This window comes from Trachypithecus francoisi, unplaced genomic scaffold, assembly GCF_009764315.1.
Source record: "Trachypithecus francoisi isolate TF-2019V2 unplaced genomic scaffold, Tfra_2.0 Lachesis_group0, whole genome shotgun sequence".
Lineage (NCBI taxonomy): Eukaryota > Metazoa > Chordata > Mammalia > Primates > Cercopithecidae > Trachypithecus > Trachypithecus francoisi.
In genome coordinates, this window is record NW_022681453.1 from 185,855,343 (window position 1) to 185,871,975 (window position 16,633).

Genomic DNA, 16,633 nt, shown 5'->3' on the forward strand with positions numbered 1-16,633 from the left:
TTAAAACATGATCACAAACTTTAAGAAATTGGCCAGGGTGAGGCCAACAGCTTTAGAGATATCTGAATTGGCATTCTTTATATTGTGGATTCCATGGTGTTAGAGGTCATTTGATAGAGAGCAAGTTGCAATACCACAGGGTTTTTTTCTGTCTTGATAGAAATTTTTATTAGAGAAAATACTCTGCTATCCAGAAGGATGTATTATACTGGCCCCTGCACAGCAAGCTCAGGTTCTAAATAAAACTTGATTTGTGCCAGTGGGGATTGCATCAGCTGGTCACACACACACACACACACACACACACCACACACACACACACACACCCTCTGGTGATTCTTACTTTCTGTCTTCTGTCATCATAGTGTTTATTGTAGCAACACCTGAAAATACTTCTAGAGGATTTGTTCTGGGTAGCACTCTTTGTTATAAGCTCCTCTCAGCTTCATGTATTTTCTGGGAAAGTCCACAGCCCCCATTCTCATTTTGGCCAGTAGCTCCCTCCTAAGGCAGTTCCCAACGTATCTGTGAAGTTAGTTAAACTAGTTTAGTGATAGGTGTTGGTTGCCTTAATTCAGAGGTAAGAATACTGACTTGAAGGACTAAAAGTTTAATGAAGGGTCCTGAAGAACTTAAAAGTTTTTCACAATGCCAGTCAGGTGAGGTGGCTCATACCTGTGATCCTAGCACATTGGGAGGCCAAGGCAGGAGGTTTGCTTGAGCCCAGGAGTTTGAGGCCAGCCTGGGCAACATAGCAAGACCCTGTCTCTACATAAAAAACGGTTTTTCCGATGTTAATGTTCAATGGCTTGATATGTTTAATTTCTGTCCTTCTTGCTGTGTTCAGTACAAATTTAGTAAAGTGGCAACCCCCCCCCCCCCGAGATTGTCAACGATGTAACAGGTCCCAGGAGACAGAGCCTGGCTCCAGGCATTACCTGCCATGCCTCTTAGAAGCTTCCCTCTTCCAACCAGTGGCCTCCATCCTACCTCCTGCCCTCCCAGGATTCAGTCTTCTAAGTATAAAGCTGTTTGAAACCACATATGACTAAAGTCAGAGGGGACCTTACCTTTGTCATCCACCCTAATTCTTCATTGAACAGATGGACAAACTGAGGCTAAGGGAAATTAGTGACTTGCCCGAGGTCACAATGCCAGCCAGGAGCAAAGCTGGGCTATGTGTCTCCTGACTCCCAGTTAAGTGCTCTCTCCATTGAGCCAAGATGCCTGGCATCAAATGACTGAGGCTTTACAGGGTTGCTGTGCCTAGAGATGACTTTCTGTATCGTATTTTCTTTGGCAAGATTTCAAGCTAAATATCTCTCTCAGTTCTAAAACATTTACACCGAGTATCAGGGGTCTTTGGACACCATTGCTTCATTAAGTTTAGCAGCAGTAGCAGGGAGGATGGTGGGTCAAGTACAACTCACTCCTCTTCTGGGGAGATGTGGCCTCAGTGTAGGGGGGCCCAGTGACCCATTTGCTGAAATGATATCAACTTCATTTGCAATTCTTGGAGTTTGTAATGGCCATGTGAATGATGAAGAAACACATATTTAATGAGCAGATGTGATGTTCTAGATTCCATGCTGAGCATCACAATGGCTAAAGCTGGGGTTTTGTAGACAGTCATATAGGTTCAAGTCCCAATTCAACTAGTTATTAGCTGTTAAATCTTGCACAAGTTATCTAACCTCTAGACTTTAGCTTACATATCTGCAAAATGGAGCTGCTGCTGCTATTACCTACCTGTCAAGGTTGTTATTGAATGAAATAAGTTGATATTTATAAAGCACCAGAACAATGCCTTCTAAGCACTTACCAGGTGAGTGCTATATAGTGATTGCTGTTACTATGCAAATTAAAAATACATTCACGTAAAACATTAGCATGTATTTTTGCTAGGATGAAAAGATACAGATTACATATATTAGAATTGCTACCTACGAGGCTATATGGAAATTTTCTTTTTTTAAAAAGGCGGCCAGGTGCGGTGACTCACACCTGTAATCCCAGTACTTTGGGAGGCCTAGGTGGGCAGATCACCTGAGGTCAGGAGTTTGAGACCAGCCTGACCAACATGGTGAAATCCCATCTCTACTGAAAATACAAAATTAGCCAGGTGTGGCAGAGCATGCCTGTAATCCCAGTTACTTGGGAGGCTGAGGCCAAAGAATCACTTGAACCCGGGAGGTGGAGGTTGCAGCGAGTCGAGATTGTGCCACTGCACTCCAGCCTGGGCAATAAAGCGAGACTCTGTCTCAGAAACAGCAACAACAACAACAACAGCAACAAAGCAACCAGGCAAGCCATTCTAGAGCCCCCATTTTTAATCACAGTAGATACTGTTTTGTTATTATCCCAGTGAGAAGATGAATAAACTGAGGTTAAAATAGTATAAATCAAGGCATCAAACATTCATGAAGCGGCAGGAGAAGCACTTGGAAGATGGTTTCTGGTATCAGATGGGTAATTTTTAGGTCCTTCTTTTTCATCACTAAACTTCAAGATCTGCTGTCTGCCTAAAATTCATAATGTTTGAAGAGCCTGCTCAGATTCTGCTAGCCACACCAAGCTTTTGGAGAGACTGGAGTCAAGAGATGTGTTTTCTAATTGTAGGAAGTGTTGTCTCTAATGCTTGCAGTGAGCTTCGCCAACAAGTTTTATACAAATAGATGGCAAGAGTGTAATGTGAGAAACTGAAATAAAACCAAAATGCTCTAAAAGACAGGATGGGCTAAATAAATTATGCCTATCCATATAACAGAATATACGTAGCCTATAATATCCTACTATGGAATATGACCTACAAACATATTCATGATATATTATTTTTTGAAAATATCATAATGTGGTATGTAGAATGTATGTGGTGTGCAGAATGTGTGTATGTATACACACACATATACACATGTACATGTACAGAAAAATGGTAAGTGGGATGTACATATCATCATGTTAACAGTAGTCATCTCGGGTGGGGTATTATGGAAGAGTCTTCCTTTTCTTTTCTTTCATCTATAGTTTGTAATTTTTCTAGAATAAACCCATATGATTTTTTTCAAAGGAAAAATAATGTATTAAAAATAGCAGGAGAGGCAGGTGTAGTAAAGGCTGCTTTGCCTGTGGGTGGTGCTCCTCTTCTGCACTTCTATAATCAGCTTGGAAATAATCTTATTTACTCCTGCCTGGCTGATGCAATGCTCCAACCTTTGTGCACAGGTGGCTGCTCTTGCACAAGGCCATTACAGCATGGATCCTATTGCACAATAATTGGATACACAGTCAGCTACAAGCACTGACATAGAGCCTGGCACATGTCTGCAAACTCTACCCACATGCCAGGATATGTTTGACATGAATGAATTAATGAACTGGTCTGGGGTCAACAGCTTGAATTTGTATACAGGCTCTGCCATTTATAGGCTAGGTGAGTCCCAGGCTCCTGATCTGTACTGCGGCAATAGTAATCATAACTTAAGAGACCTCCAATTGTGTTTCAAAAATGGCAAAGTGCTGGTCACAAGATGGCTGGGGGAGCCGAGGGAGAGTTTATTATTATTGCTCCATCTACTAACAAATTTACATCTCCCCATCCCTTATTTCCCCTTGGCTCCCTAAGGCATCATGGTTACCATAGCAGCCAGATGCTGATGATGCCTCCAGGGTGTGGCAAGGTGAAACTGAGCCAGTTTCCAAGTCCTCACCTCCCCATACTCTTTGCAGGCCGGGGTGAGATGGTCTGAAGCTCAACCTCTGATCAGATCCTCCACCCTGCCTTGGATCACTTAGACCCACAAACTCTGCCTCTGCAATCTCAGTTCAGGGCCTTGAAACACCTCTTCAGAGACTCCCTCCTCCCCAAGCTCTGTCTTCTGGCACCCTGCCTGGTTGCCGTGGAAACAGGTTCCACTGCGGACAAAGGAGGGAGCTGGGTCCTGCTTCCTCCTGGTCTTGTCGATGAGGATTTTTAGACCTTGGAGACTGCGCTGCCCTGCCCTGCACCTACCCTCACTCTCCGTGTTCTCACTAAGGTGGAAATTGCCCTCCCTCACTACTGACAAGACCATGTGTAAAAGCGTGACCACAGACGAGTGGAAGAAAGTCTTCTATGAGAAGATGGAGGAGGCAAAGCCGGCTGACAGCTGGGACCTCATCATAGACCCCAACCTCAAGCACAATGTGCTGAGCCCTGGTTGGAAGCAGTACGTGGAGTTGCATGCTTCAGGCAGGTGAGTAGCCCAGGAAGGTGGATCCCTGCAGGCCGCCTCTAAGTCCCTAGCTCTAGGGCACCTTCCAAGGAGAGGAAGATTACATAGGACCCATATGTTTAGCTTCAATCTCACTATTAGGCTGGCGTAGACTGGAAGCCAGAGAAAGAGTCCCTAACTGGGAACTAGGACACTTGAGTTGGATTTCACTTCTTCCACTGATCACCTGTGTTACTCTTCCTGTCTGCGTCACAATTTTTCCATCTGGAAAATAAAGACATAGAATATACTTATGAGTCCTACACACTGACATTTTACATATTTTCTATTTTAACAATCTCTTAAAAAATAGTTTAAAACCAGAGAAGAAGGGCTTGAGGCCCACTGAGGGTCAAGAGGTCTGTGCTCCGGTCCTGGGACCAGTTTAAATCTATTTAATTCAACTTAATTTCATTTAAAATATTGAATACAAGGGATGTGCCAGAAACTGGCTCTACCGTTGGCTCCAGGGCCCTTGAGGAATTCGATTTTCTTCTTGGACCTGGCTTTCTCCATTTGCACAGTGAGAGGTCAGCCTGTGGTCCACAGAGCAGCAGGGTCAGCATCACCTGCAACTTGTTAGGAAAGCAGAATCGTGGGCCCCTTTTAGACCTGAATCAGAATCTGATTTCAAGAAGAGTTCTAGGTGATAAGTATGTAAAAACTATCTGAGATGATTTTCTAGCACTCTTGTTCACGGGTCCAGAGTGTAGGGGCTTACCTTTGGGACATAAGATGGGGAGGCTGAGTGGTGCAGCCTGGAAGTCAGAAGCAAGGCCTTCCTGCCTGCCCTGATTCAGCCAATTCACTTCAATTCAGGAAACATTACTGGGCACCTGTTATGTGCTGGGCGCCGTCTCTGCCTATAGCTGTGTGTATGTGGATGCCTCTCTCACTCTCTTTTTCTCAGCATAAAACAAAAGATTAATTAGGTAATTTCCAGGTCCCTCCAGTTACATTTTTCAATCCAGGTTTTGTAGTCTGGTCTGAGAGGAGGAGACAGTCCCCAAAAGATGTGAGTGAACAAGAAGAGAATGAAAATGTGAAGTTCCTAGACTGGCTGACAGGAGGGGTGTCAAGGGCTGGACACTTACAGGCGGGACTCAGGAGCTTCTCGAAGACCTGGGAGTCTGTGGGGGCTGAGTGGGGAGGACTTGTGGCTGCCCCAGACCTGGGTGGGGACCTGTAATCCCCAGCTGGCCCCAGTCAGGCCTGGGAGACTACAGGCCTTGGGGCTCTGGGCACAGACCGCCTCCACCTTCAGGCCTTGTGATGCATTAACCCTGGCACTGGCCTGGACGCTGATAGCTAGTAATGGTGTCATATTCTCCTGATTTGGATCTAGCCTGTTCACAGTCACGTGTTAACAGACAGAAATGTGCAGATGGATTATGTGTTTCTTATCTGATGTGAGCAGGAAGGACTCACCTAGTGCACCATGGGCATTTTGCAGATGAGGAATAAGAATGAGGCCCAGCGCTGGGGTGGAGGGAGTTAGGCCTCTGGAAAGCACTGAGGAGGTAGAGCACTGCTGGATGCCAGGTGACATCCTGAGGAACCTGTTCTAGTCCTAGGGGCACTCACAAGGCTGAGTGGCTTCCTGGGGAAAGCTAATGAACCCAGGGCACCGGCAACACACATCCCCCACCTCCAGGCTCTGCTGAGCCCCCATGTCCCCTCACCCCATTCCTAGGGCTGTTTCCACCACCTCCGCCTGTCTTCTATTCCTCCCTCTCCTCCCGTCTCCGCAGGTTCCACTGTTCCTGGTGCTGGCACACCTGGCAGTCACCCCACTTGGTCATCCTCTTCCACATGTTCTTGGACCGCGCCCAGCGGGCGGGCTCGGTGCGCATGCGCGTCTTCAAGCAGCTGTGCTATGAGTGCGGCTCGGCGCGGCTGGACGAGTCCAGCATGCTGGAGGAGAACATCGAGGGCCTGGTGGACAACCTCATCACCAGCCTGCGCGAGCAGTGCTACGGCGAGCGCGGCGGCCAGTACCGCATCCACGTGGCCAGCCGCCAGGACAACCGGCGTCACCGCGGAGAGTTCTGCGAGGCCTGCCAGGAGGGCATCGTGCACTGGAAGCCCAGCGAGAAGCTGCTGGAGGAGGAGGCGACCACCTACACCTTCTCCCGGGCGCCCAGCCCCACCAAGCCTCAGGACGAGACGGGCTCAGGCTGGAACTTCTGCTCTATCCCCTGGTGCTTGTTTTGGGCCACGGTCCTGCTGCTGATCATCTACCTGCAGTTCTCCTTCCGTAGCTCCGTCTAAGATTCCCTGGGTGGGCCCAGAGCCTGTCGAGGGTGCCAGTCAGCTGATGGGAGGGTAGAGGAGAGACCTGGTTTGGGAATGGTGTCAACTTCTAGCGCTGGTGATGCCACTGACTCAGTGGGGATCTTGTACAAATTATACAGTTTTTCCACCTATAAAACTTAGGGTTTGGGCAAGGTCATTGGTTTATCATAGTGAAACCCAGGACCTCAGAGTTCTGCGTAGGTGCCTCAGGGACTTTTGGATTTGGAAAGTAGGCTAAGCTAGTGGGTGTCTCCAACGCCTGGTCTAACCACCCATCCTCCAACTCCTGCCTCCTCCTCTTGCTTCGATCATATCAGCTTTACTTTAGATGGGGTTCCATTTAAGATTTTTGTACCAAAAAAAAAAGGTTTAACTACTTTTAAAAAGTTTGAATATTAGAGGACTGGGTGATCTCAAAAGGGCTTTCCACAGTAATGAGCTCGACCTTGCTCTTATTAGTCCCTCACCCCGCACCTCATGATCTCCCACCTTCTCTAGCTGCAGCCTTAAATTAGCTTCTTTGCCCACCCTGTGAACCTCATCCATGATTCTGCCTTCACCATGCAGCAGAGGTTTCCCTTGAAGTGCGCGAGATGGGAGATCAGGCTGTTCCTTCGCTGCTGGGTACACAGGATCTCTTGCTTTTGTTTCTCAGATTCCAGCTTCTTTCCACTCAGGGCAGATACTGCCTGCCTGAAAGATGGTAGTTGGGGTGGTGTCTCATGGAGCTAGGCTTCTTACCCACTGCGTATGAACTGGCAGAGAATTTAGGGGAGATTTAGAAGACAGAGTTTTAGAAGCAAAGCACAAAATCTCTGGGAAGCATTAGAGGGGAGGGTCTTCAGAGTTCAGGGACCAAGTCTAGCGGATTCTCAGCTGATGGCCAAAATACAGGAGCAGGGGCCTGGCCTCCTAGGTTCTTTGCTGAAATTATAGTTGAATGGCTTTCCCACATTGGCCAAGCATGAGGCCTCTTGCCAAAGATCAGCTGTCCCCCTAAAGCCACAGGGATGGGGTATCTTCAGCAAGAGAGAGGGTGTTAAAGATGTAAAATGCTTTGTCCATGGGAAAGTGCACAGGTATATGAGAGAACCTTACAAGGCTCTAAAATGAGATGTGATATGGCTTGAAATGGGAGGAGAGATTTCTGACAGTGGGGGTCTGGAATGGAATTGGTAGGGAGAGGCAGCAGGCTGCATTTTTGAGGGGCCTCATTTATCCCATTTCTGTTAATAACTTGACTCCCTCTCCTCCTTCCCTGCACTTTTGAGGGGCCTCATTTACCCTACCTCTGTTAAAAACTTGACTACTCTCCTCTTTACTAGAAAGTCACCATCATCTGTAGTGATGGAGGAAGGCGGGTCACTTATATAAAGATGGGACACTTTAATAAAGACAATATATCTTCAAAAAGGCCTAGTAGTCATTAATGGGTGTTTGAGATTCCCCCACTGTCCCTGATCTGTAATGAGCTGTTGGTCCCCTCCATCCTGCCACCCTGTCTCCCCTTTTCTCCTTTCTGCCCTCCCTCCCACCCCCACCACATGAGGCTCTGTCTAGCTCCAGTTCTGGGCCAGTCTTGTCCACAGTCAGGAGGGATGGAGGGTAGTCATTCAGGGAATCAGCACAAGGTCAGTTTTACTCCTATCCTGGCTCAAATGCAAGTAAGCAGCAATGGCTTCCTTTACTTCATTCACAGAGTACTTATTTCTTCATCTAGTCCGCATATTCTGAACACTTGCTATCTAGCAAGTCCTGATTTACTTGCTAGACAGTAGGTGTTCAGAATATGCGGACTAGACGAAGAAACGAATACTGTGAGTGCAGCGGAATACAGGGTGTGTTCTCTGGTTTCTCACACATCTCTGCTTGCTACAGAAGTTTTCAGCCTGAGCTGTACTTCAGAAATTCTGGGGAGATTTTAAAGAAATATAAGTACTTAGCCTCTACCCCAGACCAATGGGATCAAAATTTGGGGGGAGTGGGACCTGAGCATCTGAATTAGAATAAAACACCCAGGTGATCGACCTGTACTGCCTGGTCTAATGCCTTCTAACTGAGGGGTAGACTTCCTTTTGCACCTAGTTTTATGAAAACTGAGCCCTGAGATCTTTCTTGATGACTTGCCCTGGATTCTTTAGGACTGGGGCTCGGCTTCCCTTTCTCTAGCTGCCCTACTCACTCCCCAACCTGTGCTCTGGGGATTTCACCCTCCTCACACTCCCTTGCTCCTGCAGGTTTGCTGCTACAATGGCTGTGTTCTGCTCTGCGAGTCTTTGTCACTGAGCTCTAACACCCTTGCTGGGACATTCATCAAACTTGTTATAATTACTCATCCCTGCTAGGATGTAAGTTCCAAGAAGCATAGGCTCCATGGATTTCATTCACCTCTATTGAATGCATAATAAATGTTCAATAAAAATGTATTGAAGGAATAAATGAACCAATAAGCTGAGTCATCTCCAGCCATATCCTCACCTCTCTAGCATATTACACTTGTGACAGTATTCGGAGTCTCCTTCTCACTTTACCACTCATTCTTTCTAGGTCTTGCACTTATATATCCCAAAGCAAATCAGTTTAAATTAAGGTACTTGAAGTGGGAACAGCGTTTTGTTTTTGTTTTTGTTTTGTTTTAAGATGAGAGCATGGGGTCAGGTGAAGGACCCTGAGCCTTGCATTGGGAACTGTGGGTCCTCGTTTGATTTTAACTGGGTTCTGCTGGGACTTTAGGGGGATCATTATTCTCTCTGGGTCTCTGGGTCTTAGAGGCTCTTATGATATGAAGCATTCTGAAGTCTGTCTTTGTGCCATCCTGCGTTAGCCCATATAAAGCATTTTCACACACTTTCCAATGACAAGTTCTCCAGCCTGTATTTGTGCACCCCCAGTGACAGGAGATCATTACCACCTAAGGTAGCTCATGCCATCTTTGGATAGTTCTGCCTTTTAAAGAAGACTTTTTCCTTTCAAGCCTCCCTCAAAAGGGTTTGAATTTTTTTTCACTTTCTAGTTCTAGTTCTGGTTCTTACAAGCAGGATCCCACAGGGGAGGATGTTTCACATTCCCCATACAGATCTCTTCTCAGCACTGCAGCCAGGGCAATCCTTTTAACCTAAGTTAGATCCTGCCATTCTTGTGCTCCCTTTTTTGTTCTGTAAAAGCCAAGTCCTGCAAGGCTAAACATGATGTGGCTTCAGCCACGTTACTGACATCTTCTAGTACTCTTTGCCCTCATTTCTGTAGCTACCCTGGTTTCTTTGCTGTTCCCCAAATACATAGGCATGTACCTGCCTAGGACCTTATTCTACCTGTTCCCTCTGCCTGGAATGGTCTTTCCCAAGAAATTCACTTGCCTCACTGTCTGACCTCCCTCAAGTGTTGGCTCAAGTCTCATCTTAGATGCTCTTCTCAGGCCTTCTACTTCATGCTGTCACCTGTTCCCCCACCCCACCCTCTCGCTCCTGATTTGCCTTGCACTTACCTTAGCCCGTGTTTCTAGAAAGCAGAAGTCAAGGCAGAGGTTTATAGGATAGTACTTGACTGAGGAGTGTGACCTCAAAAAACTGGAGTTAAGATAGGGGGAGTACAGCAAAGCAGGAGGGAAATCCAATGGAAGGAGGCCTTGTCAAGTTGGCCATCTCCACTGGTGAACGGTGTTTCAGCCCCACAGAGCCATCTAAGAAGCCAGATGAAATGCGTCTCCACATCACTTGGGGGTAAAGGGTGTCTGTTCCCTGGCTCCTGTCTTCCAATGGCTGAAGGTTGCCCCATAGGATGTTAACTTCCCTCCACTCTGGGTTGTGGTACACTAGCTGAATGAAAACATGAATGAATAAGTGCTGAAAGGGTATCAGAAAACAAGGTTAGTGTCCTTGCTCTGACTTTCTCAAGGTCAGAGTTCCAGTTTCTGATTTTTGCAGTCCTGTTCTGGTTGTGTTTCTTTCTGAGGGCGCAGCATCTGCTCCATATCCTTTAAAAATAGCACTCTGACTTCCTTTTCCAGGAATTACCTATTCCCCATACAGTATAACACGATAGGATATCAAGGAACTCTGCACCTCCCCTCAACTCCCAAGCAAGAAGCACATGGCCTAAGAGAAGTTGGTTGGAATTTCAATGATGAGCAAAGTGATAAAACACTAAAAACAGATGGAGCCTATCAATTCCAGTGGTGGCCCCCGGCATGATTGCAAATTGTTTCTGCTATTCGTATCCCCAGCATGGCCAAATTTTGTCCTTTGCTGCGACTTGTTCTCCACTCTTCTTTTTGATTCTGTGAACTTTCTCCATAGCTTTTCAATACTTGCCCTTTTATGCTTAAATCAGCTGCCATCTCTGTGTGTTTCAACCAAAGGACTCTGACTGATACACCAGGTCTTCTCCATTGGGTCAGCTCTGATGATGAAAGCTCAGACCAGAGCTCCATCTGCCCTCTCCCTGGACCTCCAACTTTTCTGTTCTCTGTACTGAAGCACCTGCCTCAATCCCACACATGCCCTCCAAATCCTGCCTTTTCTTTTCTTTTCTTTCTTTTTTTCTTTTTTTTTTTTTTTTTGAGATGGAGTTTCGCTCTTTCACCCAGGCTGGGGTGAAGTGGTGTGATCTTGGCTCACTGCAACCTCCGACTCCCGGGTTCAAGCGATTCTCCTGCTTCAGCCTCCCGAGTAGCTGGGATTATAGGTGCCCACCACCACTCCCAGCTAATTTTTGTATATTTAGTAGAGACAGGGTTTTGCCATGTTGGCCAGGCTGGTCTCAAACTCCTGATTTTGGGTGATTCACCTGCTTTAGCTGCTCAAAGTGCTAGGATTACAGGCATGAGCCACTGCGCCTAGCCAAATCCTGCCTTTTCTCCTTCCATTTACAATAAAATGTTTCAAGGACTGTTCATAGGCTGCCTCCACGTTTACACTTCCAGTTAATTCTGCAGGCTAGCGTTCACCCCATAGTGTTGCAGAAATTGTCCTCATCCAGCTCACCAGCAGGCATCTTATGGCTACATACAATCAACACGTTTAAACCTTATTTTTCTTGACCTCTCACAGGAGTTCAACACTACTGACCATCTCCAAACACTTGCTTTATTTGGTTTCAGGGACACACACCCTCCTGATTTACCTTCAGTTTTTCTGTCTCCTTCCTCTCTTCTTCACAGGTTTCTGTCTCTACCTGCCTCCTGAATGTTGGTATTCTTTAAGCTCCAATTCCAAGTCTTAGTCTTTTTGATCCTCTCATATTTGTCCATGTCCTCTGGCTGACTGAATCTATTCTGAGTGTTCTTTAATATCTGTATGCTAATGACTCACATATACATCTCAAGGCATGAATTTTCTTCTAGACTTCTTACCTTTATGTTCTCCTTGACATCTCTGTTTGACTGTTTCACAGGCGTTTCAATGTTAACATGTCCTAACTGATTCTAAAATATGTTTTCTCTCCGGTTTTCCATAAAATTTTTTATTTTAACCAATTTTAATTGCACCATTCAGTGACATGAAGTACATTCACATTGCTGTGTAGCCATCACTGCTGTTTATCTCCAGAACCTTTTCATCACCCCAAACTGAAACTGTCAAATCTATTTCACAGCCCCACGACAACCACCATTCAACTTTCTATGAATTTGACTATTTTACCTGGTTTACTTTAATATATAGAGAGTCATTTCTTTTCTTCCCCTCATATTTATTTCAAGCAATCACTTCATGTTTCTGGTGGCATAGTAGCTACAATATTTGTCCTTCTGCATCTGGCTTATTTCATTTAGCATAATATTTTCAAGATACGTAATATTAAAGCATTTATCACAATTTCCTTCCTTTTTAAGGTTGAATTGTATTTCCTTGAATGTATATACCACATTTTGCTTATTTATTTTGTCTTAGTCCATTTTCTGTTGCTTACAACAGAATACCTGAAACCGTGTAATTTATAAAGCAAAGAAATATATTTTTTACAATTATGCAGGCTCAGGAGTCTAAGGATGAGGAGCTGCATCTAGCAAGGGCCTTCTTGCTGGTAGGCACTCTGTGATCACAAGGTGGCATCACATGGCAAGGGGACTTAGCATGCTAATGTGCTCACTCAGGTCTTTCTTCTTTTTCTTATAAAGCCACCAGTTCTCCTCCCATGATAACTCATTAATCCATTAACCTATTAATCCAAGAATGGATTGCTCCATTTGTGAGGCAAAGCCTTCACGACCTGATCACCTTTTATAAGCCTCACCTTTCAGTACTGCCACATTGGGGATTAAGTTGCAATATGAGGTTTTGAGGGGACACTCAAACCGTAGCATTCTGTCCTAGCCCCCCAAAACTCATGTCCTTCCCACATACAAAGACATACATTCCATCTGCATAGCTCTTAACTTGGTCCAGCAGCAACTTAAAGGTTCAAAGTCCTAAGTCTTACATATGAGCCTGTGAAATCAAAACAAAATATCTACTTCTAATATACAATGGTGGGACAAGCATAGGGTATACATTCCTATTCCAAAAGGGAGAAACAGAAAAGAAAGAGGCAGTAACAGGCTCTAAGCAACTCAGAAACCCAAGAAAGCAGACACTGAGTCTTACGATTCCAGAATGGTCTTCTTTGACTCAATTTCTGGCATCCTCTACACACTGGTGTGGGTGTTGGGCCCCACAAGCCTTGGGCAGCTCTGCCTCTGAAGCTTGACTGGGGTCCGTCCACCCAGCTCTTCTAAGCTGGCATTACATATTGAAAGCTCTGGGGTCTTGGCGGAATTCCATTCCCAGAGCTCCATGAGGCATTGACCTACTGAAGACCTTCTGCAGCAGCTCTGACCTTATATTTCTGCTTGGCATTGCTCTAGTAGAGGTTCTCTGTGGTGGCTCTACTGTCACAACAAGTCTCTGTGCTGTCAGGTTATCAATGACATTTTCTGAAACTTAGATGAAGGCTTAATAAGCCTTCATAGCTCTTGCTTCTTGCAAGTCAGCGGAATTAGCACGATGTGGATGCTTCCAAGGTTTATGACTCACCTTCCAGATCTGCAGCATGAGCCACACCTTGGACTGCTTCAGTTCTGGCTAGGGTGGCCTCAGAGAACTGTGCCAGGGCACAGAGTCTGGAGGTGGTCTTGGATAGTAAGCCCATAGAAAGTGCCTGGGCTCACTCCCTGAAACCATTCTGTCCTCCTAGGCCTCTGGATCTGTGATAAGAGGGGCAGCCTCGAAGATCTCTAAAATGCCTTTGAGATCTTTCTTCCATTGTCTTGAGGAATAGCACCTGGCTCCCTTCTAGCCATGCTAATCTCTTTAGCAAATGGCCACTGGGCTACATCCTTGCTTTTTCACTCTCTACACAGCTGGGCTGAGAAATTTTCAAATCTTTCCACTCTGCTTTCCTTTTAATTATAAATTCTTTCAATTATTTTTTTGTTCCTCAGCCTCAGTGTAAGCTGCCAAAAGTAACCATGCAGCTGCTTGCTTTGCTTAGAAATTTATTCTGCCAGATACCTTAGCTCATCACTCCCAAATTTGGCCTTCCACAGAGTTCTTGAGTGTGGACACAGTTCAGCCAAGTTCTTTGCAAATTTATAACAAACATGGCTTTTATTCCAATTTCTAATACCTTGTTCCTCAGTTCTATTTGAAACCTCATCAGAATGGCCTTTATTGTTCATATTTCCATCAGCACTCTGGTCATGACCACTTAACCAATCTCTAAAGAGTTTCAAACTTTCCCTAGTCTTTTTGTCTTCTAAGCCTTCATCAGAATCTAGGCATTTCTTAGACTGCTCCTCCAAATTCTTTCAGCCTCTGCCCATTACATGATTCTAAAGCCAATTCCACATTTTCAGGTATTCATTACCAGCAGCACCCCACTCCTTGGTACCAATTTTCTGTCTTAGTCTGTTTTCTGTTGTTTCTAACAGGATACCTAAAACTCCATTCATCCATCGAAAAACATTTGAATTGTTTCTACCTTTTGCCTATTGTGAATAATGCTTTCACAAACATTAGCGGACAAGGATTCATCTGTTTGAATTCTTGCTTTCAATTCTTTAGGTAATTTTGTTGTTGTTCAAAATGGGGCATTTGGAATACAGCCACCTCTTCCAGTCTTTGCAGACTGGCTTTGTGCCAGAGAAGCTCTTCACTAATTAGCTGGGCATGTCCTGTACCTAGGGATCAGCTAGAGGTGAAAGCTTGAAGTCTTTTCAGTTCTTTTTTTGAGTATGCATCTTGCCTGGGCCTATGGCTTTTTCAATTTCCCAGTATACAGGTCTGCTTTTAAATGTCTTAATTTCCCAGAGTCTCACTCCAGCTTCTCCTCTGGGTCTTAGATGATCTATTGTGTAGCTCCATGTGTAATGTCTCGCCACGGGTGTCTGTGGGTCTGCAGTTTCTCTGAAGCTTTCTAAAGCAGACTCCCATGCCTGTGACCCTAGGTTAAAGAGAGAGATCAGCCCTCCAGGCAGCCCCACAAAGATGTTAAAACATTGCAAATAAGGTCTGATCTGCTCCTTCTGTTCTGAGGGAGGAAATTGGGCATGGGCTGCTGCCTCTCCCCTGTGCCACACCAGGGAAAGGGTGGGTCAAGGGTGAGCAGAAACATCACGAATTTCCTGATGTTTCAAATGTGGCTTTTTCTTGACTGAGTATTCACTTCTTTGCTGTGGACCTTTTGCCATTTTCCAACACTCCTATAAAGTTAATTTCATTGAGTTTCTGGTTGTTGTGATGTTTCTAGAGGGGAACATGGGTTTGGATCTGCCTCGTCTGCCATTTCACTGCAACACACTCAACTGTTCTCCCTGTTCTTGCCTTCCTACAACCCGGCCTCCACACAGGGCCATAATGACACCTCACACATGCTGTTCCATCTGTTCCTCTTGTCTCTTTGCCAGGCTAATTCCAACTCATTCTGTTTGTAGCCTACACTCTTTCCTCTTCATTTTATCCATTCGAGAATAGATTAGATGCTCCTGCTAAGAACACGTATATTTCTCTCTGCTTTCCATTTCATAGGCTCTCCTTCCAACTGTAAGACTTTATGATTCTCCAAGTCTACTTAGGGAAGCGAGTATTTATGGAGTCATGGGATGTTAGAGTTGGAAGAACCATTAGGGACTCAATCGCTTCATTTCAAAAATGACAAAATGTGATGAGAGGGTGGGAGTAACTAACCCCAGGGCCTACTGTCAGGCGACGGTAGAGCGAAGCATCCAAATCTCACCTAGTTTTAGTCCAGAACTGTTTTCCAAGACTCTTCCTGATCTGCTAGGAAGATGTTTCAATCTAAGGAGGCCTCACCTGCCTCTCTTATTGCCTCTTATACTTGCTACATATGGGGAATTCTAGGTTTGCTCATGGGCTTTGCTCCTGTCTTGGCAAAGATTCCTCTGTGATGATTCTTTCTTTGCACACATTGCCACATGCCACATAATGAACTTGTTAGATGTATCTTATGTGTTATAAATAAACTCCTCAGGGAAATTCCTGGATCCTGGGCCTCTCCCACTGGAGCTTTTGTTTGCTTGTCTTGATGTTCAAGCCAGGAATAGAGCTACAGGCACTGAATTATCGTTCTAGAGGCTGAAATTCCTGGTGTAGGGTTGAGAAAAATTGTTGCCTTTATTGCTTTCCTCATGCCCATCTGGACAGAGACCAGCTCAATGAGAGGATTCTTCCTGGGGATCAGGAGCCCTGAGAACTGAGAGGCCTGCCAAGTAAGGAATATGTCCAACATAGTAAGTCCATAGACTATCAGAGCTATATGACAAATTAGAAATGCTTTGAGCTAGGGCCCTTATTTTGCAGATGGGAAACTGAAGCCCAGAGGAATAGGAAACTTGACCAGCATTGTATATCATGGGGTAATAGAAGATCAGAAGATCATGAATTTGGGGTCAGAAAACACTTGAGTGCTGGTTCTGCTACTTACCAGCTCTGTAACCTTAAGTAAGCCTCATTTTCCTCCTCATCAAAATGCAAATAATACTATCTGCCTTGGAGGGCTATTGCCAGGAATAAAGAATACCCTGTCTGTGATAAAGCCCGCTATAGGGCACATGCTCACTGAATGTTTATGCTCTTCTTTCATCCTCTTTCCCT

The 16,633-nt window shown here is 45.3% G+C and overlaps 1 protein-coding gene and 1 long non-coding RNA gene across 2 annotated transcripts; one reads left to right on the forward strand and one right to left on the reverse strand.

Annotated features, from left to right (window-relative positions):
• Positions 1–3,533: 3,533 nt before the first annotated feature.
• LOC117077873 lies at positions 3,534–13,899 on the reverse strand. The gene is made up of 5 exons (XR_004434852.1): positions 13,556–13,899; positions 10,030–10,356; positions 5,679–6,564; positions 4,972–5,147; positions 3,534–4,475 (listed from the first exon to the last, which is right to left on the reverse strand). It is a non-coding gene; the product is annotated as an uncharacterized LOC117077873 (long non-coding RNA).
• Positions 3,913–7,898, forward strand: RTP1 (receptor transporter protein 1). The gene is made up of 2 exons (XM_033201438.1): positions 3,913–4,232; positions 6,002–7,898. The coding sequence occupies exons 1-2, from the start codon at positions 3,961–3,963 to the stop codon at positions 6,519–6,521; spliced, it is 792 nt and encodes a 263-aa protein (XP_033057329.1). The 5' UTR covers positions 3,913–3,960; the 3' UTR covers positions 6,522–7,898.
• Positions 13,900–16,633: the final 2,734 nt, after the last annotated feature.